The following is a 23,760-nucleotide window of genomic DNA, read 5'->3' on the forward strand; positions in this document are numbered from 1 at the left end:
ATATTTCAATTTTATGATTTACACATAAAAAAAGGTTATTTTAATAAACTTTGCAAATGTGTGCGGAATATTTTTTTTTTCATATATATCATTCAAAGATGAGAATTGTTTTCATTTAATCCTGTTTTTTTTTTTAAACGTTATGACATTTTCAATAAATAAAAACATATGTGAAAAAAATAATCACTGATAATCGATGTGGCTTTTCACCTGATACATTGTATGGTCTGCCAGGTAATTCTCCATGTCCTGGCATACTCCCGTCATCTCCTCTAGATCCTTCCTGATGATCTCTGTTTCCTGTGCCTTGGTCTCCAGAGCTTTGGCTTCAAAAGCCATCTTATCTGCAGCACGCTCCCTCTTGTTTTGGTTCTCGCATACAAACTAAAATAAATACATATTTAAATATTTCCACCGAAAGATATGCTTTTAAGTGATACTAAACAATTTTTACTGAATGAAATTCCCTTAGGTGAATTTAAGTATGGTTTTCTTTGATTAAAATCAACCAAAACGATACTTGTTAATTGCGTTTTGCGAAATAAAATGGTCTTAAATTATTTTAGTAAACTCTTTGCTGTACCCACATAAAAAAAAGACTTATGTAATTGCATTGTACGAAACTTCCTAAATATATTTCAACATTTTTGAAAAAGTAATTTTAAAGTTAAGGCATTTACAGGTCGCGTGACCTGTTAATGGCTGGTTTTGATGATTTTACGCACTATGTAACGTTCACCATTCTGTATGTTTAAACATGCACACTCCTTTATTTATTGTCATATTCTCATATAGGTTATTTATGTGTTTACTAAACGAAGCTCGTTTAATATGGCAAATATTCAAACAAAAATAATTTGATTAGAACTATATAAATTAAATGAATTATAACTTTCGCTAGCAGGCAATCGCGACTGTTACATGCAAGGGGATTCGGCCATTCGGGTCTCGTTTTGTCGGCCCTGCCGGCCTCAGTTAATCGGCTCTTAGGGCATTGGTTAATTAGGATCTCGGATGCGCTATGTTATTTTATCATACTACATATTAAAATTTGTATTCATGAATTTTGACGCTTTGTAAGTTATCTTTAATAGTAAAAGACATATCGCACTTTTATCCGAAAGTGACACTTGACGAAATTTGTTGATTTTGAGCAGTGTCATTTTTAGATACGCTGCGATTGGTGTACCAGTGCAGTACCCTATGTATGATTGGGTGCGGAAAGAGAGTGATGATGATGAAAATAATGAAATTTAAGGTAATTTTAAAATACATCTAAAAGTTATTCAAATTTCGAGAGCAATTAACAAATATTATATAATATTATCAATTATATTCGAAAAATCTTTAAAATGAATTTTGGGGTTGCATAATTGTTTTGAAAAAGATTGAAAAATATTTTGTGTTAAAAAGAATTTAAATCAAAATTTAGTATGGCAATAACAATACATTACCCCTCATTAAGCATTTAAAGAAAATTAGGTGTATATTGTAATAAAAATACAAATATGGAGAGAATTGTCTTATAATTGAATATTTTTTATTTCCCACCAGATAGCACGAGCAACATAGGGTAATTTTTATATTTCTTAATAAAACTCCATAGTTAATGATTACATAATGATAAAATTATGAATAAACTTAATCCTGTTAAAATACTTATTTGATCTTATCTCCAAAATTTGTAGAGAATAGTATAAAAGCTGTAAACGTTATAAACAATTCACCAGCATTGTTGATGCCTACTTAGGCAAAAGCGCTCGTTGGTCAAAATAATAAAAAGTAAAACTAAACCAAGAAGTTTCATTGAGAAGTTTATTTATAATTTTATCAAAATCATAAGTATACATAATCATACATAAGTAAAAAGAGTCATCAAATCTTTTTAAATATTCTATTTAACACCTTTTTCGATTTTAACATATATTTAAATATCTGTCATAACGATTTTCGCTAACGAGGTTTGCAATTTTAGCTTTTAGAAATTTAATTACTGGTATAGCAATTCGCCAAAATTTTCACATGCGAAAATGATCCTGATTTAGCATTAAATACTACGATAATAAGGCTTAAATTCCGGTGCGCGAATAAAAGTAAAGACGCAATCACTCAATTATAGATAAAGATTTTAAATAATCAGTGGACACTATTTACAAAATAATTTCTATTTTACAAATTTACAAAGAAGAAAAAATATACGAATTTGATATGAATAAGTAATTCAGGCAACAGATACATTTAAAAATTCCTAAATTCCACGCAAATCATGGTCAAAATAGTTTTGTTTTTAAAGGAATAAAAACATTACAATAATCTCTCCTATGAACTAAAAACTATTTATTTATTTACATACATTAGTTAATTGCACATTATTTTAGACATAAGTCCCAACTCCATCGGACTAAAAGTCCTGTGTTGAGTAAAACTAATATCTCAGTAAATAAATTGAAAGTAAATTTCAAGAAATTTTTTGCACCCAAGTAAATCAGCATTTTATTTTAACGAGTAAAACTGAATTTTTATTGTCTATTTTTCTTTTTATTTCGCGTGTATATATTTTTTCCTCATGTATATTCGAACAAAACAACTTAATATATATTTATAAAAGCATATTGTGATTAATTCATTAATAAATTAAAACAAATGAAAATCTTGATGGTCAATTAGAAATAAGTAATATTAACTCAAGAAATTTAATTGTTCCTTTTTATCAAAATTATTAATATGGGAAACCTTATTGAACTTGATGAAGGACTGTCTCAATTTGAGTTGTCTCTCGTTCAAGGACTGCCAGTAGGAGTTGAGCTGACGTCTCCGCGCTGCTTGATGAGACCTGGCCTCCGCCAGCTTATCCTCGGCTATACCGGCCGCTAGGCGGGCCCTTTCTTTCTCCTGGTTGCCCATACGTCCAGCGAAATCCCATATCGGCGGTTTCCTGGTGAGGTCAATATATCATCAAACCGCACACGATGGTGCATAGGGCACCACATTGTTGAATAAAATACAGCCTGTCTCGATCGTCTGTTATAAGAAGGTAAGAAAAATTCACTCCCCTCTCTTCTCAATCCAATGAAGTACATATTATGTGCTTCTAAATTACTTTCTTTCAGCACAAAGATGCTAAGGCTACCAGATTTCAGAGAGCTCATTCGGGCAGCTTTTCTCGCTTGATAACGAGCAAATTTTCCGTGTATGTGGGCACCGCCAAGGAGACTTATGTCCTCAGATGCGGTGTGCGGTATGTGGTGGGTAAGCTGTATAAGAAGGCAAGGCGATCAGTCTTACACTTCAAGTGCCAGTCCAAGGACAATGACGTACTTCAGTGTAAAACCACCTTCAAAAACAAATATTTCATGCCACCCTTCCCAAGAATTGGACCCGGGACCTAAAGCATGGTAGGCGAATGCACCAACCACTACGCTATGAGGCGGACTTTTCCGCAGTAAATATCTTTTTTATATTTTTTTACTTAAGAGTAGCCATCGTGTCGAAAGCACTCGTCCAGGATTCTGATTGTAGTACACACACATAATTGTATTCTTAATACATGCAGACACAGACTGAATAACTAATTATATCTATGCAAGCCTTATCTCCCCATTAAAAAACAGCAGTTATTTTTAATTAATTAATTTTTTTTATGTGTGTATCTTTTGATATATATTTTCATTTTTTAGTACAAATTTTCGACCAACTCTTTTGACCAGTCTGTTTTTTTTCTGGCTGAAAGATATTGCTTTTAGCAATAGGTCCGCCAAATGACTTATTCTTTGCACTTTAAGTTTTAAATAAATAAATAAATATATATCTAGTAATTAGATTAATTCATCATCATCATTATACTATCCATACCCATTTTCTTAAACCTCAGACAAAATATTATGCCATGGACAGCATATCAAACACCATATCCGCGTTCAAATATCTAGCAAAAAAGGAATAGATAAAAATACCAAACAATTCAAAGTATCATCCTTATCCGCATCCAGTGATGCATAGAGCACTCTTTTGCACTCTAATAGTTACGTATCTAGATTATTTTTATTAAATGGAAGGCTCGCATATCCATGATGTTCATCCATTAATACTCCTCGATTTATTATACTCGATAATGCAGAACTATATCAAGGATTACTGACCCAGTTATATTTTGTTTTGTATGTGTTGCTAGTATTTTGTTATTGTTTGACAAATAAATAAACCCCGCAAAAAAGAACAACCCACTAACCCATAGAATTAAGAATAGTCCTGAAACCGCATACGCACATCAAACAGAAGGCGACTAAACTACTCATAAATGAGTAGGTTTACGTTTTGACCCATTAGTTTATTTGGAGACGTCGCTCAGTACGCAACTCCTGATTTGAATTCAACTATGTATGTCGTGTTGTGTCCTTTTAAATTGTAGAAATACTGCTAGGATCTTAAAGAAACAGGGTGGTATCACATTTAATGTGTAATTAGCAAACGAATGTTTAAGTAGCAAATGCTTAAAAATTTAATTATTTTTCCATCTGCCAGATTGTCGAAGAAACAAAATGGAAGTTTCGTTAGTGTTGCCCTGGCAAAAAAAAATACTACCATTTACTTTGCTCATCTAATAAATAATGAAAATTGGACCTCGGATTAAACAACTCTGTGGTGGACGTTTGACTGAAATTATCTTCAAAACATCAAATATTATTTAACATGATATAAAAATATCCGTTTTATGTCAAATAAAATTTGTTTTAAATTTTAAGTTAAAAGTTCATTAATTCCATTACTCTTATTAAATTAAATTTTATTTATCTATTCTGTTCTGTCAATCAATATTTCCGCGTGCACAATAAAATTTTAGAGAAATTAACAGATTGCTTTTTTTTTTTACCTTACATTTGTGTTATGATAATTTTTTTCCCCATCATGCAACATTACGCGGCGACAACACGAATGCGCGCGGTGAAAGTGGAGCATAGTGAGGAAATGATTGGACACAGTCCGATGTATTCAAATATGATTCTACGCTCGTTCTGGACTATTCTGAATTCTATGCACTAACCTGACAATAGTGTCTTCCATGCGAGATTGGAAGTAATCTCCAATTGCTTCCACAGGATTTCCTTGTGGAAGACGCGCAATCGGAGCAAGATCTTGGTTTTCTTTTGGCATTTTAATTTACTGTTGGGTTACATGCAATTTTACTGTTTCTGACAACGGACAACTCCCAAGCTTCTAAACGAATACAGAAATGGATTTAACTATTAAGTTGTCATGGTAACGATGGTAACCATTTTAATAATGTTCCAACTATTTTAGGTTGACAAGCCGTCTGACTAAAATTCATGAAGTATAGCGCATCATGACACTAGGTAGGTACCTTTATACCTATATTCGAAAAATCAGGAAAAAAATACTACTCTTTGAAATAACTCAATGAAGTAAGTGTTATATTAGTGGAATATAAATACTTTTGTCAATACCTCTAAATGCTTCAATGAAAAAAAATCGCGGAACATTAATCTAATGACGTCCGTAAAGAACAAAATAAAATACTGAAAATTTTATAAAAACGTCAGAGTTTTATACAGTAAATTACATATTCAAATTATGTGAGCATAATCAAATGCCAAATTCGCCATTGTTCCCTTGGATTTATTCGTTAAATAAAAATTAATGTATCATTTTTATAAGATTATGTTCATGACTCATGTTTTATCTACCTATATATATATGCATTAAACTATAAACATATCTTTTCTGATAGGTCAGAAATAGAATAAATTAAATTTATGTAAAAATTTCGTTAGTTACGTTATGTGTTAAAAATTACAAATATTAATTTGTTTCATTTTTGGGCGATACTGTGTGTGTTCTTCTTGAAAATGGCTCCTGCAATGGTAGCCGGAACGTCGGAACAAATCCAGCACACACGGTATCACCTAAAAAAGAAACAAATTGATAACAGTGACCGTGAAAATCTTCGCACCTAATTACAAATATTCATTTAATGTTATTCTTGTTTATACATATATAGTTTGTGTACATTTTGTATTTTTTGTTTTTTCTGTTTTTGTTGTTCATATGCTAACTATAATTTGTAAATGCATGTAACTTGTCTCAAGCCGATGCTATCATGTTTTGGTAAAACGCCCCAAGAAAGGAAATAAAATAGTAAAAATAATACATTTTTCTATTCTTTATTTGGGTCTTTTACCAAAACATGATAAAATCGGCCAAAAACAAGCTACATGCATTTACAAATTATAAAAACAATAAAACCAGTGAGAACAATTAGTAACCAAATGTACATGTTGATGCTGAAGTAATTGATTAACAATAAAAACTAATATCCGAAGACAATAAAATTTATAGTTAATTTAATTTCAAATTCAGCTGCGTACTGAATATTTAGATGCGCACGCGCAAATCAAGAAACTGCACATGACCAGTAAAGTTAAAACAGATCTCTGCTTTACCGACGATATTTGACAGAAGAAATTTGCCGCTCAGCGCCCAACGTGTTCTGTGATCTGTCAGATTTTTAAAGTGATTATTTGTAGGTTACAGCGTCGTTTGCTGGATTTAAGCGCTAAAAACGAATCAGTATTCCATTGCATGACTGTGAATAGTAAAATGGAGGTAAATACGACTTTCATTGCGGGTTTGGCGTGTGGCGTCTGCCTGGGTGTATCATTGTTTGCATTTAGGAGATTTTTCCGTGTTTCTGTACAAGGCACTTCTAAGAATGTGACGAATGGGACCAATGCGCCTAAAGAACCCCAGGTTTGTAACATAAAAAGTATCAATGTTGGTGATCAGCCACATTTTTTGTTCATCTTCAGTCTTAATTTTCGCCTTAATGTAATATTTTTGTTATTAAACACAAAGTATTGCACCATATATTTTCACCATCGGAATGCATGCAAAATTTATCTTTCGTTTTCTGCATTGATTTTAGTAAGACTAATTTTATTGCGCAATTTTCTTAATACATAAATCACACAGTATTTTTGTTTCTCATGAAGTTCACAGTACACCTAAAAATTATGAAGAGCGATAGATCTGATTCATATTAATAATTAATTATAATTACTGCTCTAGGGTACAAATCTTGTATAAGAAAATCACGCAAGAGGTCACGGGTCCGATTTCCGACATGATTGACATGAAATATTTATTTAAAACTGTGTTTTTACAGTATAATATTTCATTATTTTTATCATGATTCAGAATAACTGAGAATAGACGTTTTGTCTCTTTTCTTGCTCTTCATTCATAATTCATTTAATCAAATGCAATTTTCCACTTTTACTTTCCTTCAATCCTCCTTTACCACTCCTTATCAATTTCCTTTTTTCATTCCCTCTATCTCCTTGTTTTGTCCATATTTATCTTATTCTAATATATAGTGTATTTATTATTTATATAGTTTAAACTTTAAGCCCTCATCGCTTTATTACAGTATTATTTAGTGAATGCATATAATTGGATGGCAGGCCCTACCATGTATAGAATTTATATAGTTTTTTTAAAAATATGAATTAAAACTGTACATCTGTTTGTATTTGAAATAAATAAAATAAAATAAATAAGTTAAAATAGTCCCTGGACTGGCAACTGAACCATAAAACCGATCGATCATCTTACCTTTATGTAACAAAAAAGATACGCTGCAATTTATGAATCAGTTCAGTGTAGATAATGTAGCGAATCATATGGAGTCGAGTCCATCTCATTGTGTAGTGGTTGGCGCATTTGCCTACCATGCCTCCCAGCGCTGTTATTCCGAACTCTCTCGCAGCCGTAGAAAACACATTTTTACCGCGTATTTTATATTTAAGTACGCGGTATAAATGCTTTTTCAATGGCCGCGAGAGCATTTAAAATACCGGCCTAGGTGTGATTCCTGGGAAGATTGACACGAAGTATTAATCAAAAAGGTGTTTCTATACTGCAATATTTCATGATTCTGGACTGACACCTAAGCATTGGGCTGATAAGCCTTACCTTCATGTAACATGGTTGATATACATATATATATTACTGAAATATTCTTATAATATTATTAAGCATTCTTATAATTAACCTAAAAATTTAAATTTTTGAGAATATTTTCTTGGAGTTAGAAAATGGGAATTAAGTTGGGGTAGCGCGGGGTTTGAACCTCGAACCTCTAATTCATGAGTCATAGACACTAGCCAAGGGACCACAGTCTGAATCATATTGTTTCTGTTTTGATTTTAGATTTTTAATGACGATGGCGAATACAAGATGGTACTAGTCGTAAGGAATGATCTAAAAATGGGAAAAGGAAAAGTAGCGGCGCAGTGTGCTCACGCTGCCGTGGGTGCCTACATGAAGGCAGTGAAAAAGGACAAGGTCGCCTTGCAGAAGTGGGCGTACACGGGACAAGCCAAGATCGCTCTCAAAGTCGAATCGGAGCAGGAGTTAATGGACATCTGTGACAGTGCAAACAATGCTGGATTAGTGACTTCTCTTATCCGTGACGCTGGCAGAACTCAAATCGCTCCTAATACTAAAACCGTCTTAGGAGTAGGCCCAGCAAGCAAATCTGCCATCGACAGAGTTACCGGACATTTAAAACTGTACTAAAATAATACTTGTTACTTGTGTATACTCGTTATATCATATCACGTGATTGGCCCATTTCACAAGGCATGATAAAACAACAAAGAGTTGGTTGGTATTTATTGTTATATAATTATTTTATTTATTTATTTCATACTGAGCAAATGCAATAACCAGTTCACCGTGCGGCCGACTAATCTCCGCTTGATTTTCTTTTGCTGAATTTGTACACCGGTGTAGTCGCTGAATAAATTTTAAATGAAGACTAAAAAATATATTAAACGTAAATACATTTTAATTTTACCATGCAGTGTGGGTAAGATATTTCTGAAATGGGCCATTCTCTGCCGGATCTCACGTGCCTGGTTTTTTTATGTTTGGAAATTCTAGTAATAATGAACAGACAGTGCCAGTTCCTATCAAAATCATAAAGAAACAATATTTTTTTGGGACAATATTTTTACTTGGTGGGATTTTATTGACGATAAAAACATCATTATTTTTTTAAAAATAATTAAAATGTTAAAAGTATAAAATTGTTTATTAATGAAAATTTATATACACATATACATTTATATAAGAACAATATCGGACTTAATATTTTTACATAAAATCATTAATTCTAAATTAGATTGTTGCAAACTCCTGGATTTAATAAATATTGACATACCAACACGTAGAACAAGATTAAATACTCTATATTATTGTTACCCTTCTCAAACCAACTATCTTTGTTACTCACCTATACCTAGTATACTCAGACTAGGAAATGAATGTTCCTTTCATATCCACATTTATAACTTGAGTCTGTGAATTCAAATCATCTCTTTATAAATATTTTATGATGTTCTATAGGAACGATCAACAATTAATTTGCAAAAGTTACTTATGATCTGCTGTTAACTCATTTTATGTTCATTATATACTGATTTTTTTATATCTTTTGTATGCTGACATACATATATGTATACATATTTTTGTTTTTTTTTTCTCTTAAATATCCATGTTTATATTGTTTTATTTTTTGTACAACTGAACTCATTATAATATTGTATTTTATATTGTGAAAGGCAGTTATAAATATAAGTATATAAAAAACAAGTCTGATGCACATTAAATGTTGTAGTTTATAGTAATGTAATAAATAAGTTTTTTGAGTTTGTAAATACAATAATGACATGGGTCATATTGAAACATTGATTTTAGACACTTGGTGACTTTTCTCATTTAAGTACCAAAGTCATTAAAGAAGCAATTGTGAATTTTCGCAGTAATCCGACAGCAAATTGTACTATTTGATATTTTACGCTCAGCGTTTTAATCTAAATGTAAAGGTAGTAGCACTTAGTGACTATTTAACTCGATTCAAACATTATTTGAGTGTTTAAATTTGTTGCAACAGCGAGGGAAAACATTTTCGATCAGAAAATATGGGAGTCTAGGCATTTACAGGGCTTATGACCTGTCATTGGCTGGTTTAAGTGGCCACTTTACGCACTGTGTAACATTCACCATTCTGCCTATGTTTGAACGTCCACATTTCCTCAACTCTTCCATCTGTTGACTTTCGTGAATTAAAAGAACTAAAACCTTTATCATGTGGGTGAGATTCATCTGGCTTAACCAATTCACCTACTAGGCAACGCTTAAAAACAATTTTCCAATTTTGTATACTTATTCTTTTGACAGGTAGTTAATTCAACAATGTTTTGAGAGTACTAGTTGCAAACTTGTAAGTAAGCAAAGTTGTAAACCAGCCAATGACAGGTCATAAGCCCTGTAAATGCCTAGATTTCCATATTCCCTTTTCTAAGGTATTTTCCATCCCTGTTGTAATTTGTTAATCTTAATGACTCCCAAGGGGGTGAAATCCAGTTTTTTGTCTCCAAACATTTGGACCAACTCAAATATTGAAATTAAACCAACTGGTACAAGAAGAAGTTTAAAAATTGGAAAATTGTTTTTAGGCGTTGCCTAGTATGTGAAAGTATTCAGTCAGATGGATCTCTTCAAAACAATAAAGGTTTCAGCTCGTTAACTTCACTAAAATCAACAAATGGAAGAAATATGAATGTTCAAACATAGGCAAAATGGTGAATGTTACACAGTGTGTAAAGTGGCCACTTAAACCAGCCAATGACAGGTCATAAGCCCTGTAAATGCCTAGACTTCCATATTCCCTTTTCTAAGGTATTCTCCATCCCTGTTGTAATTTGTTAATCTTCGTTAATCTTAGTCGATGTAAATATGAATCGCTTTGATTGGAGTTGGATCACGGACTTCTAGTATGAAGCCATTTAGCAACTAAATAATAATTTTCTTAAAGCCTTAGTAAAACACGAAACAACTGCTTTTGTAGTTAGATCCATGACCAAATATTTTTCTACAGAACAAGTTCTAATAAAACTTAAAAAACGTTTTTTTAAAAACATCATTCATGGGTTGAATTCTGTTAAAATTTGTAGGGCTTGACATATATGTGATAAATAAATTAAAATGTAATTTTTTGGCATAATTTAAGGTAAAGTAATAGTTTTAACAAACAACTGAGAGCCCATTGCAGGTGAAGTGAACTGATTTATATTTTTAAAGTAAATCAAACTCATTGCTTATATTACATTTCTGTAGTAAGTAATATCCAAACACCTTTTTTGCTAGTTCTTTACGTATAAAATATTAATGTTAATTAAAAAATCACAGAATTTTTAAACTTTAAATTCAAATGTTTGATCATTTTGTCAGTTGGTTCACTTCATCTACAATGGGCTCAACTGATCTTTAACAATATTTAAGGTAATAAACACATTATTTTCACTACAGTTAAATGAAAAGCAATTCCCATGTTGTATTCAATTATAAAGAGGAACACACATTTATTTCATTCTATTTTCACTTTTATGGTAAGTAATTTAAATAATTTTATTTACTATTTATTTATTTTGTTTAGTCACCAAATATTTCGTATCCAATATTATTAGGGAAATTGTAAAGTTAGTGCAAATAATAATTTTATTTAAATAATTTACCTAAATTCAGAAAAAATATAGGTTTTTAGTTTTTTTTGGTGTCAATGAATTTTTAACGTAAAAGAGTTTTGTAAAACACCAAATTCATAGTATTACCTTCCGGCTTCCAGAACCAACCTGCCACAGGTTATGCCAATTAGGAGAGCAGTCAGGCAGTTGAACATTGTTTATTTATTTGACACTTTATATACAATATATATACATATAAGGGCGGGCATATTGCCTTAAGGCAATTTCTTCCTACCTACCCAAACCGTTCAGTTTGAGAAAATTATAGATACATGGACATATTGAATCTTACAATTTTATACAAAAATTAAAAACAAAGATTAACAAAATAAAAATATATAAAAAAATAACACTATACTATGAAGAGAGGAGAGGGGATGGGAAGGAAAGACCATTATCACTTTGGAGACCGACATCTTTCACATCAGTGAAATTTAGAGACAAATACTCGTGCTGTTGGAGAGTATTATACCTTTATAATGTCGAACTATTACTCAAGGGTTCCTGGTTTGATATATTGCACCAATATAACCCCTTAAATAATTTGTAATGTTATTTTGGTAAAATAAATTAATTTTAAATAATGACGCAACCAGGAATGATCCATACCTGTGAACTTGCACCAAATCACTAGAAAATACTTTTAGAGTTGGGGCACTTTATTTATTATTAATTTATTTCGGGGGTTACGAAATCCATTCCCCGTCTAAAAAAATTCATACAAAATCGAAACAGTGTTTTGGTTGCTACAATTAGCGTAATAATTATTATGAATTTTATTGTTCTTCAGAAATAATCATCTGTTTGTGGTATCAGGATTAAAACTCAAACAATTTTCAAATTTCCTAACGCTTGTAGCTATTCTAAATTCTGAGAGATATTTTGCCAAAGAAATGATAAAAGAACATTTCAATACTGATCCACAAAATATCTGAAGTACTTATCTTAATAATATTTACTACAAGATACGTTCATAAATAAATCTAGTGAATCATTTTGTTCAAATAAATTCAAAATGGACAAGTTATTATCTAAACCAATGAGACATTTTATTCCACAATATTTGGAATACATATGTATGTATATCCAAAAAATTAGAAAGTTTAATGTGAAATTTCCCTGGAGGGTAAAATGTAGCTTTGTTTACAAACATTTGGACATACTTGAAATATTGTCGATACTTTAATTGGTTTTTTTAAATAATGAAATAAACAAAAACAACTTTCTTTTTATCCACTTATTTTTTCTAACGACCGGTTTCAAAGCTATGCAAGCTTCTTTATCAAGATATACTCAACTAATGAATTCTATCCTATTTTATTTTATCAATATTATGCTGTATATGGAGCTCTTTCAATCAAGTCTTGTAAGGGTGGATAGCGTAATGTGAGATGGGTACGATCTTTAAAACTAGACAGGAGTGGACTAAAGGAAATATTGTTTAAATAAAAATAAAATAAAATAAATAAATAAATAAACTTATTATTATGCTGTATATGGAGCTCTTTCAATCAAGTCTTGTAAGGGTGGAAAGCGTAATGTGAGATGGGTACGATTTTTAAAACTAGACAGGAGTGGACTAAAGGAAATATTGTTTAAATAAACTTATTTTACTTACTATGAATCGCCATTTTTAATTTCTAAGTTGTCAAATTTTAATATTTTATTTTTAACACGAAGAAGTTTTAATCCAGTGTCTTTATTGAAATTATGATTATTTTCTAACTGATGGTTTTCGAATTGGTTTTCTTATCTTTGAAACTTTATTTTTTTGAGCTAGTTTTTTGTTTCTGATAATAATAAATGTAATATCAAATAATATAATAAATGCTTTTATTAGATTTAAAATTTGATGTCAGTTTTGCAAATATTTAAACCTTGTTACTTATGATGGATACTTGAACAGAGAAGGAGATTTTTTTCACGTTTTATATTCACATAAATGAATGTAAGACTTTTACACTTGCGCTTCGGGCGTCAGTTCAAGAACTAAGAATAGTGAAATAAAACGTTGCTCTGCGCTCAATGAAAAATTAAAATCGACTTAGGTTTTTTCTTTCGTATTTTAAATAGGATTCTGTGATAAAAAGTGTCTACCTCAAAATGATAAAAAAATACTTATAATTCACAATACACTGATGTGGAAAAATAACCCAAAATAGACTGACGGTTTTAATTTTTATTTCTTTTATGCTAGTATAAATTTATCAATCAAAATAAATCGATTGCAAAATTGCCCCAAATAACAATAATCTAATTATCGATAATTGTAAATTCTCCCGTTTTAAAACAATTAGCGAAAAGATGTAGAAAACATTTATAAAAGTCTGTGAGGATCAGTTAGTCCGGAATATGATAGGATTAGCGTTATGGATCAAATATTGGAACATCACTACGCATCATTCGAATTGGATCAATACAACTGAAGATTGAACTGTTAATTCCATAGTCAGATAGTTAGGTAAATAGAGTGATTATAATCTCAAATTGATTTTTTAAAAATTAATTGGGAAATAAACGCAGGAACTTACATTAAAACTCCCAAAATTAGAGATGAAAATAATCGAATGATAAGTAATTGAATAATCGAATGAGTTCATTAAATAAATCATTGATTTCCTAGTATTCCATAGATAATTATATTGTAGCCTACGGTCACTCAAAACCATGTGCCTAAATTCATTTGTTTACCATTTCATTTATCCGATTGTTCATTCTTTTATTAAATTACTGATTCATTATATTGAATTACCGCATTCCGACCTTTATTCGAACTAATTTAGTAATTAATACATTCGATTATTTTCATTCGAATCAGTCATCTTTACACAAAACTGCCCATTTTATCATGCTCCGTGTGCCTGTTGCAGATATTTTATTAAAAAATCCTATCACAATACTCTCAATATATTAAAACCAATTCAAAGTAATTATATTTTCACATTTTTTTATTATTAAATGCTATGTGAAATATTTTTTTAATCAAAACCAATTCAATTAAACATTGGAAATATTTTGAAACACTAAAGTCACCTGTCTCCATAGAACTTAACATTGAAATTTTGATACACGGCCGGAGGCAACGCGCTGAAATAATTCTAACAATGTAGTAAATTATTTGTCGGTTCGGAGAAATACAGTGACCTGGACGCACGTCGGTCAAATTGTAAAATTTTAAAATGGGGGTGAATATGTGACTGTGTAAATACTCGTACATAAAATACCCGCTAGCTTGTGCCTTGGGCCTTCAGACCATTTTTTGCGAATAATAAAAAAACTCTTAAACCTAATAAACAAAAGTATCGAGATCGGTAGGAGTGTTTCCCACAATTTACGAAAATCTGTGGTTACTCCGACATGTATTCTGGGGACACAAAAAGCGTTACAAATCATTCATCCCTTACCTCTAATATCAAATTTATTATTATTATTATTGAGTAAAAAAGTACATACGTCCAGCTCAAAATGGCGTCCTTATCGATAATAATAACTTAGTATTAAGCATATCTCATAAAAGACATGTTCGTCTATGAAACATATAATGCAGAAAAGATTTATGGCGCCATTTATGTAATAGGTATGTTTAAATATGGAACGAATATCTACGTAATATTATATACTAACGTATAATGTACATTCATGAATAATATAATAGCATTATTTTTCAATTTAGTAGAAAAATGATTAAGTACATTTTGCAACGGTTTTTTAAGAAAAGGAAAAAAAAATGCATTTGCGTTCTTATGATTTACCCAAATATTTCAATTTTGGGATCCATTTTCAACGAGTTGTAAATAGCTCACTATTAGAAAATGGGAACCAAGTTGTGGTAGAGCGGGGTGCGAACCTTGAACTTCGGTTCGCTAAGATGTCATCTATATATTAATAAAAGTTTGAGATGGGTTATGGTCCCGTGGGTAGTGTCGCGTAATCCGGATAAGGAGGTCTTAGGTTCCAATTCCGCTATCACAACTTGTTTCCCACTTTCTAATTTTTTTTTACTACTAAAAGAAAATGACTTCAAAATTGAAATATTTGTGTCATTCGAAAACACAGAATGTTTTATTAGTTCACACAATCCTAAATTCAAATTAATAACTTTAAAATTGTAACATAGGTGAACAAAAACATATTTATAAAGTTTTCCCGAAAGGTTAAGTTTACGTAGCTGCAATTAAATTGTGACGATAAGAAATAAAAATGGCTATCTCCAGCCACCGTCATTTTTTAAGACTTTTGATTAATACGAATTCTGTTGTATAAAACAACAATATTAATTGTAAATATAGTCCTCTCTTTTATTTATGCTTAAAGAAAACAGTTTAATAGCAACAGGAACTAACTGGTTACATTAATTGTTTGAAGACAAAAACTACTTTTTACATTTAAATAAAAATACATTTACTTAGTTTCACTTGCGATGAATATAAAAGCGTTTATTTTTGCGTCACATGAGGAATTTCAGCGGTTTTTTATATTTGTTAATAGACTATGAAAAAAGCAAAAATTAAAAAAAAAACTTTCATGTATCGTATTGTCAGCGCTATGATTTTTTTAAGTGTTGTAACTTTGAAACAACTTCACCTGTGACGTCAAAAGTTCTCTTTGGTGTGTTGTCTTGATTGGTGAAGTGGCGAGACCTTCTCGGTAATTGGAAATCTATCACAACATTCTGTCTCGGGTTTTCAGCTATAATTCAATAACTGTTTCGCTGCGATCGCCATGCGGTCCGTTCTACATAACAACCTACTGTTAATGGTGATTTATCAATTACCAAAAACTAAGAATAAGCGTGGATGATTACATACTATCTTGATTGACTCATGTGTTGATGATGTTTTCCTAGTGATGTAGGTATCGGAAGCTATTCTACATAACAAATTACCCTAATTGCCTGAAAAAATATTCAAAAAACTCATTCTCTATCGAAAAAGGGGGTGCGTATCCGAATCCCCATAAAACGGATATTTCCGAAGCATGAATACATTATTATTCTCGAGATCATGAGTCATGACTAAGGGTCAAAGAAGGGTTAATAAATTTCATTTAAGAAGTTACGCGCCTCCCCCAAAATAAAGGGATACACAAAAACCCAGTAAAATTTATAGATTTTTCCGTTTAAAATTTATTGGGTCGAAAATAATATTTTGCGAGCTTGATCGTTTTCTCCGTGTTGTCTGAACTTATACAGAGCCCGTGCGAAGATTTGTGAGCATGCCGCTTTTCGAAGCAAAACACGTTCTCCCTTACCATAAACTCACTGGATAAAGTTATAAAATATACAAGAGGGAATAAAATTCAGACTAGCAGCAATCGCAATTCAATAAACTCCATATGATGTACGGTTATGCGGAGCCGCGACAGCCACTAACCGGGGGCGGGCGCGCGGAGCCTCGCTCTCAACTTTTAATAAAGGTACGTACGTAGATACTTTACACACATACTCACGCCGCGCCCGCCGCGCCGCGCCGTATCCCTGAGAGAAAATTACTCTAATGGCAGCACTGGCATTTTCTTGGCGCCTAATTTTTAAATAACCGGAAAATGTATGTAAATATTCTTATTTTCAGATAGTTATTATTCTTTTACTACTAAAAAACAAGAACCTAAAAAAACGAAATATTCATTTATTAAATAGGGTCAAAGCATCAGTAAATGATCACCCCCCAGTAAATGACCATTGGTTAATAAAACACAATATAATTGCTACATGTGTCCAGTCAAAAAACTTTTAGTACTAGAAACTATGACAAAAGCAGTAGGCGGACGCATCTTTTGGCAAGAAACAAATCTATTAGTTTTGAACTGGGATTTGTTAAAAGGTAATAGTGCGTCTTCCCGTTATTGTTCTGAGATTGATAGTGTTTTTATAAGGAAAGGTGTGATGCTATTTCTTATGCAATTCTTTGAATATATCCATATTCTAATGTGTTAGGGCGTTTTATAATGTTATGATGTAACTAAATCTGAGTATTATTTTTACTGAAGTAGTATTAGTCATTCACTGGTAATATTAATTATAATTGTAATACTCGTATTTCAATAAAAAAGTAAAAGTACTTAGAAAAAGTATAGTTTTTTTTTTGTTTTCTTTTATTTTGTACGCTTAAATAATGAAATTTATACCTTTAATGTGGATTTCACTACAAGCTGAACCTTAAACGGTCATTCATTGGTGTTTTGACCCTATATATTTTATTTTTTTAAATAAAGGAGTTGCATATTTTTTGCATTGCTTATTTTATTTATTTTATTTTATTTTATTTTTTACATTTTATTTACAACAGGCCAGGAGGCCTAATCACAGTTTTGAATTACATCACGGAACACCCAGGCTTGAGAAAATACACACTTTAATTTTTATGTTCTCACCGGGAATCGAACCCGGAACCTTTCGTGTGTGAGTCAAGCGTCTTGACCACTACACCACGGAGGCCGCCGCTTATTATGTACAAGGCTTATATTAACTGCAAAAGATATGTTCCTTCTAAATTTTTTACTATAGTGTGAGGATCTGGTGGTGGAAACTCATATAGGAGAAGCTGGACTATTTACAAGCATAAGCAGATCTTCCGTTCCGTTTCGAGAGCGTTCGGCATTTTGTGTTTTATTTTTATTTATTTCAACAATCACCTTTACTATTTTTACCATGTATGATATAACCTCATGCGATAAGTCCTTTTGACTTATTACTGTTACGATATTTTCTAGGTCCTCATCCAGACTTCTGCATCTCGCCTGCATCAACAGATGAGGGACATCTTGGGGTGTCTCATCATTACATGGACAGCAATTGATTTCTGAGAGCTTGAAACGGTGAAGATTGCTCATAAAACATCCGTTGTCTGTAAGGATTTGAGTCAGTTTGTAGCCAACTTGTTGCGTTTTCTTGAAATCAAAGGCATGAAAGATTGTTGGAAAAAATATTTTAGTTACCTGTCCAGTAGTTTCACTTAAATACCGGTCATTCCAGAGTTTAAGAGTTATTATATTAATAAACCCATTAGAGTTATATAATAAAGTCTCACATCATCTTATGTCTCGTCTCGATAAGTGAAGTCACCATGTGCTTTTTCAGGTATATTTAAAACTCTTTTCGAGTGTAATAATTTTTCAAGTGGTAAGGTAAAGTAGTACATTGTACAGCATTTTTGACTGTCCTACATTTGTCTACGTGTTCAGAAGGAGCGTAGAATCATACATGAATACATCGAATCGTGTCAAAAAATCCCCCACTTTCGCCGCGCGCATGCGTGAAGTCACCGCGTGAGGTTGCCAGATCGCGAAAAATATAATCGTAACACAAATATAAGATCATTATACTTAAATAAATAGGTTTGATTAATTATATTCAAACAAATATGGATGCTAAAATTCCAACCACAGGAGTAATATTAGATTTTAAAAAAGCTTTTGATACGGTTCACATTGAGACCATGATAAAAAAATTAAATGATATTGGAGTAAAATCTCAAGAATACAAACTATCAAAATCATACTTAACTAATCGGAAGCAGTATACCTTTGTAAATGAAAAAAAAAGTAAAATACAAACAGTAAATTTTGGAGTCCCACAAGGATCTATTTTGGGTCCACTGTTATATATTTTATATATTAATGACTTATCACTGTATAATTTTAAAGGGAAAATTATTATGTATGCCGACGACATTGGACTTTTTTATAAAAATCAAACAGACGTATTAACAAACAATGACATAAACGAAGACCTTACTATATTGACTAAATGGACAAACACAAACTTACTTACACTTAATGAAAAAAAATGCAATATTATCCATTTTGAATCTAGAAAAAAATGTCACAAAGTAGATGCTTACATAAATAATGAACGACTAACTGAAATTGAACATGTTAAATACTTAGGACTAACAATAGACAGACAATTGACATGGACAATTCATATCAACAATTTAATTAGCAAAGTGGCAACTTTATCGAGTCTATTTTTTAAAATCAAAAACTTTGTTCCAATAAAGGAAAAAAATTTAATGTATGAAGCATATGTTAAAACTAAAATATGTTATATGCAACTACTATGGGGAACAGGATATCAAAATGACATAAACAGACTACAAAGACAGCAAAATAAAATATTAAAGTTAGTATATGACCTTCCCTATCTAACAGCAACTAAAGAACTTTTTGAACAAACTAAACAATTAAACGTAACTGAACTCTTTAAACTAGAATCTTTAAAATTTATTCATAAATTAGCCACTGATGTAATTGTAGACGAAGAATTAAAACTTGAAAAAAATTGTAGTAAACATGAACACAATACGAGAATATCAGAAAAATATCATATACAATCTTTTAAAACGAGAAAAGGACAATCGAGACTTATAAACCATGGACTGAAATTATACAATAAACTACCAGACAAAACTAAACAAAAGACTCAGGCAACCTTTACAAAAGATGTTAAAAATATTATTATTAACAGTAGAATGTGAATTTTAAAAGTGAAAACATTTTGTTAAATGTATGTAACCCGTAAGGGTTTATCAATAAAATTTGAATAAAAAGCAATTTGTTAATTTCTCTAAAATTTTATTGTACACGCAGAAACATTGATTGATACAACAGAGTTGATAGGTAAAGGGTCTTTTAATAAGAGTAATTGAATTAATTAACTTTTAACTTAAAAAAACGACACAAATTTTATTTTACACGAAGCGGATGTTTTTATGTCACGTTATTTTTCTATGTTATTTTTAATCAGAAAATCAATATTTTTTTCGTTTGTTTCCCGGTAATACATAACGAATCGTCGTTTAAGAATTCAAACAAAAACAACCGTTAAGATTCTTGAGATTATTAAATGAAAAGATCAAGCCTTCGTTATTTATAAAATCATGCCTTTAATAATGCGAGCGTTTGTAACTAAGCGAACAAATGCAAACGCCAAAATACGCGATAATTGCAAATTTGTTCAAAGTCTCCTTAAAACGGGTCATCTACACCTTCCGCCGCTAATTTGCATTTAGGACAAATTGCTCCCGGTCTTCTCTGAAATTTGCAAATGGCCGGATCTTGGCCATCTTGAAAATGAGTTTAATTGGGTGATTCTTATTAATCCGCCATAAACTCTCTTTGTTTTATTGGCTATTTGTCAGCAGGAAAAGGGGCGTTATTTTGTGGTAATTAAACCGGGTTACTATTAATTACCCCGAGGTTTGTAAGTCCGGATCCTAATACTTTTAGGGAACGACGACATAAAGCACTTGCTTAAAGCAATGGAATAGTTTCGATATGAAATTGATAGCCCAAAAATAAAACCGTATTACATACATCTTAAAGATACTACATAAAATTTGAATAGAGAATGCTTTATTGCGCGTCAATTTAATTTATTGTTAAAATAATTGCATTATTAAAACAATTTTACTTCTAAACACTTTTTATAAAATTGATTACCGACTAATTTCCTCAGCTTATACGTGCTCCTTTACCAAGGATAATTAAGAATATAAGTAAATAGTAAATTATGCCTCAATGGAGGACCGCGTGGTAGCTCAGAAATCGGTCGATAATTAAATAAATAATAAGTGGTTGAAAAACAAAGTGTTCAATTTTGATTTTATTATGAAATGAACAACCGGCCTCGTGGTGCAGTGGTCAGGGCGTTTGCCTACCATGCAAGAGGTCTCGGGTTCAATTCCCGATATGGTTGACATGAAATATTTATTTAAGTAGGTGTTTTTACACTAGAATATTTCATAGTATCTAGACTGGCACCTGACGCGCAAGACGGATCATTTCACTAGCCAAGGCAAATTACACCAAAAAAGGTGATCGAGGGAAAAAAAAGCCCCGAGTTTTAAAATTTGCCATAATTGTTTGTTGGTATCTACTGCATAACATATTTAAGTCCCTCAGGGTGGGGGTCCGCTCCTTAGCGGAGGGAGGGTTTGATGGTCGCTTTTGACGGTTTTTTTAATAAATATCTCCGGAACTATCACTCTTGGCGAAAAAGGTTTTACAAATTAATTAAAGTAAACAAATGGAAACAATATTTTTTTGTGGGATTTACATTTTTTGAAGATACATGGCAGACAAAATAAAAAAATTAAAAAATAGTTTAAATTATTTGAGATTTTTATCTGAGTATAAGGCAAACGGTTTGGTGAGCAATACTTTTAATTAAATAGTTTTTTTTATCTTTCTCTTACACATGCACGTGCATCTTCGCTCTATTTTATTCTTAACATTTACTTCGAACGAATCTCACCCACATGATAAAAGTTTCAGATCGTTTACTTCGCAAAAGTCAAAAGATGGAAGAGTTGACGAAATGTTGGTGTTAAAACATAGGCAGAATGGTAAATGTTCCACAGTTTGTAAAGTGGCCACTCAAACTAGCTAAAGACTGGTCATAAGCCCATAAGCCTAGACTTCCATATTCCTTCCTCAAATTTTGTTTCGCTCTCTGTTGCAACAAATGTAGGCATTTATTAAGATGATTCTAAACGAAAATAATTATTCATAGATGGCGCTTTTATATTTTTTTATTGAAAAATTCAATTTTTACGTTTATTTTCAATTTTACAAAAATGGATTTGCGGAAACTTTACACTGTATTGAAAGTTTCAAATACCATAACAATATAAGTTAAGTCCTTTTCACAAAATGGTGTACAAATCAAAAAATAACTTATCTTATTTTTTGTTTTACAAACCATTTTGTGAAAAAGACCTAAATAATATTGTTATGGTATTTGTTACAATTAATATAGTGTAAAGTTTCAGCAGACTAAGTTTTGTAAAATTTTCATTGAAAATAAACGTAAAAATTGCATTTTTCAATAAAAAATTTTAAAAGCGCCACCTACGAATAATAAGTTTTATATTTTCGTATAAAATCACCTTAAATTAAAAAAAAAGCCACACCATTAGTGCTTCAAATGTTAAATTTATATTTATTAAATTATTAATGTGCCTAAAATAAATATATAAAAAAGTGTTCTTACGTCGTTATTTCTGAACGTGACAACAGTTTCGACAATCAAAACAGATTATGAATTGCTGAAATTATCGATTTTAAGTGAGCCAAAAGGTTATTCGTAAAATAATGAAAAAAATGAAAGACTATTGCTGATAGAGCATTTTCTCAAACGCTGTCGAGAGAAAACTGCTGTATCACAATATTGCAGTACGAAGAAAATGCGCAAAGCTCCATGTTTATCTTAAGTCAGTATTTCAATCTTTCATTAATGATTCAGCTCCAGTAGCAATGGAAGTTCTTCTCTAGGGAGATATCCTCCCAGGACAGATTGAGAAGAAAGATGGAAAGAACGAGAGAAAACCACGATGAAATGCTAAAATCTGCCGACATGGCAATCCATCATTTCGTTATGTTCAGCGGAGTGGATTGGAAGAAATGTGTGGAAAACATAGTCAATTCTCTCTGTCAGCTAGCATAAAGAAAATGCGATCTTTCACCTCTATATAAGATTTCCTATGTCTTACATGCTACGTCGTTTATTCTGTTCACCAGCGGTTTAATGTATCACTATTCGATTGGCTATTTACTTTTGAAAGAGAATAATGTTCTAGCGAAAAAATAAGCAAAAAAAGGTGAAAGTATTGTTGAAATAACTCGCAAAAGTATTTTCATAAAATGTGAAATTTTATCTTTGTATAAGATTTCCTATGTCTTATGCGCTACGACATAGATTTTTTACAATATTTTGAACTTGTCCAACTGTTCGAAGACAAAAGACTGGATTTCACCGCCTAAGGAGTCATTTAGATTTACAAATAACAACAGAAATGGAGAACATTTTAGAGACGAAAATATGGAAGTCCAGACAATTACAGGGCTCATGACTTGTCATTGGCTGGTTTAAGTGAGCACTTTACACACTGTGCAACATTCAAAATTTTCCTATGTTTGAACATTCATATTTCTTTAATTCTTCCATCTGCTGTTGATTTTAGTTCTTACGTTGAAGAGCTGAAACCATTATTATTGTGAAGAGATTCATCTGATTGAATCATTTCACATACTAGGCAACGCCTGAAAATATTTTTTCCATTTTATAAACTTCTTCGATCAGTTGGTTTTATTACAATATGTTTAATTTGTCCAAATGTTGGTAGACAAAATATTGGATTTCACCCCCTAAGGA

General features: G+C 31.4%; 2 protein-coding genes across 2 annotated transcripts; one reads left to right on the forward strand and one right to left on the reverse strand.

The window, feature by feature from the left end:
* Positions 1 to 210: 210 nt before the first annotated feature.
* Positions 211 to 5,205, reverse strand: LOC148271448 (uncharacterized; the record flags this gene model as incomplete). Its single annotated transcript, XM_088241366.1, has 3 exons — positions 5,042 to 5,205; positions 2,734 to 2,935; positions 211 to 384 (listed from the first exon to the last, which is right to left on the reverse strand). Coding segments are annotated over exons 1-3 (486 nt in total), but the record flags the coding sequence as incomplete, so codon positions are not given.
* Positions 5,206 to 6,479: 1,274 nt separating this feature from the next.
* LOC148271449 (peptidyl-tRNA hydrolase 2, mitochondrial-like) lies at positions 6,480 to 9,107 on the forward strand. Its single transcript, XM_088241367.1, has 2 exons — positions 6,480 to 6,765; positions 8,227 to 9,107. The coding sequence occupies exons 1-2, from the start codon at positions 6,598 to 6,600 to the stop codon at positions 8,593 to 8,595; spliced, it is 537 nt and encodes a 178-aa protein (XP_088097493.1). The 5' UTR covers positions 6,480 to 6,597; the 3' UTR covers positions 8,596 to 9,107.
* Positions 9,108 to 23,760: the final 14,653 nt, after the last annotated feature.

This window comes from Micrasema longulum, unplaced genomic scaffold (genome assembly GCF_059751315.1).
Source record: "Micrasema longulum isolate JH-2025_06_02 unplaced genomic scaffold, ASM5975131v1 h1tg002863l, whole genome shotgun sequence".
Taxonomy (NCBI): domain Eukaryota; kingdom Metazoa; phylum Arthropoda; class Insecta; order Trichoptera; family Brachycentridae; genus Micrasema; species Micrasema longulum.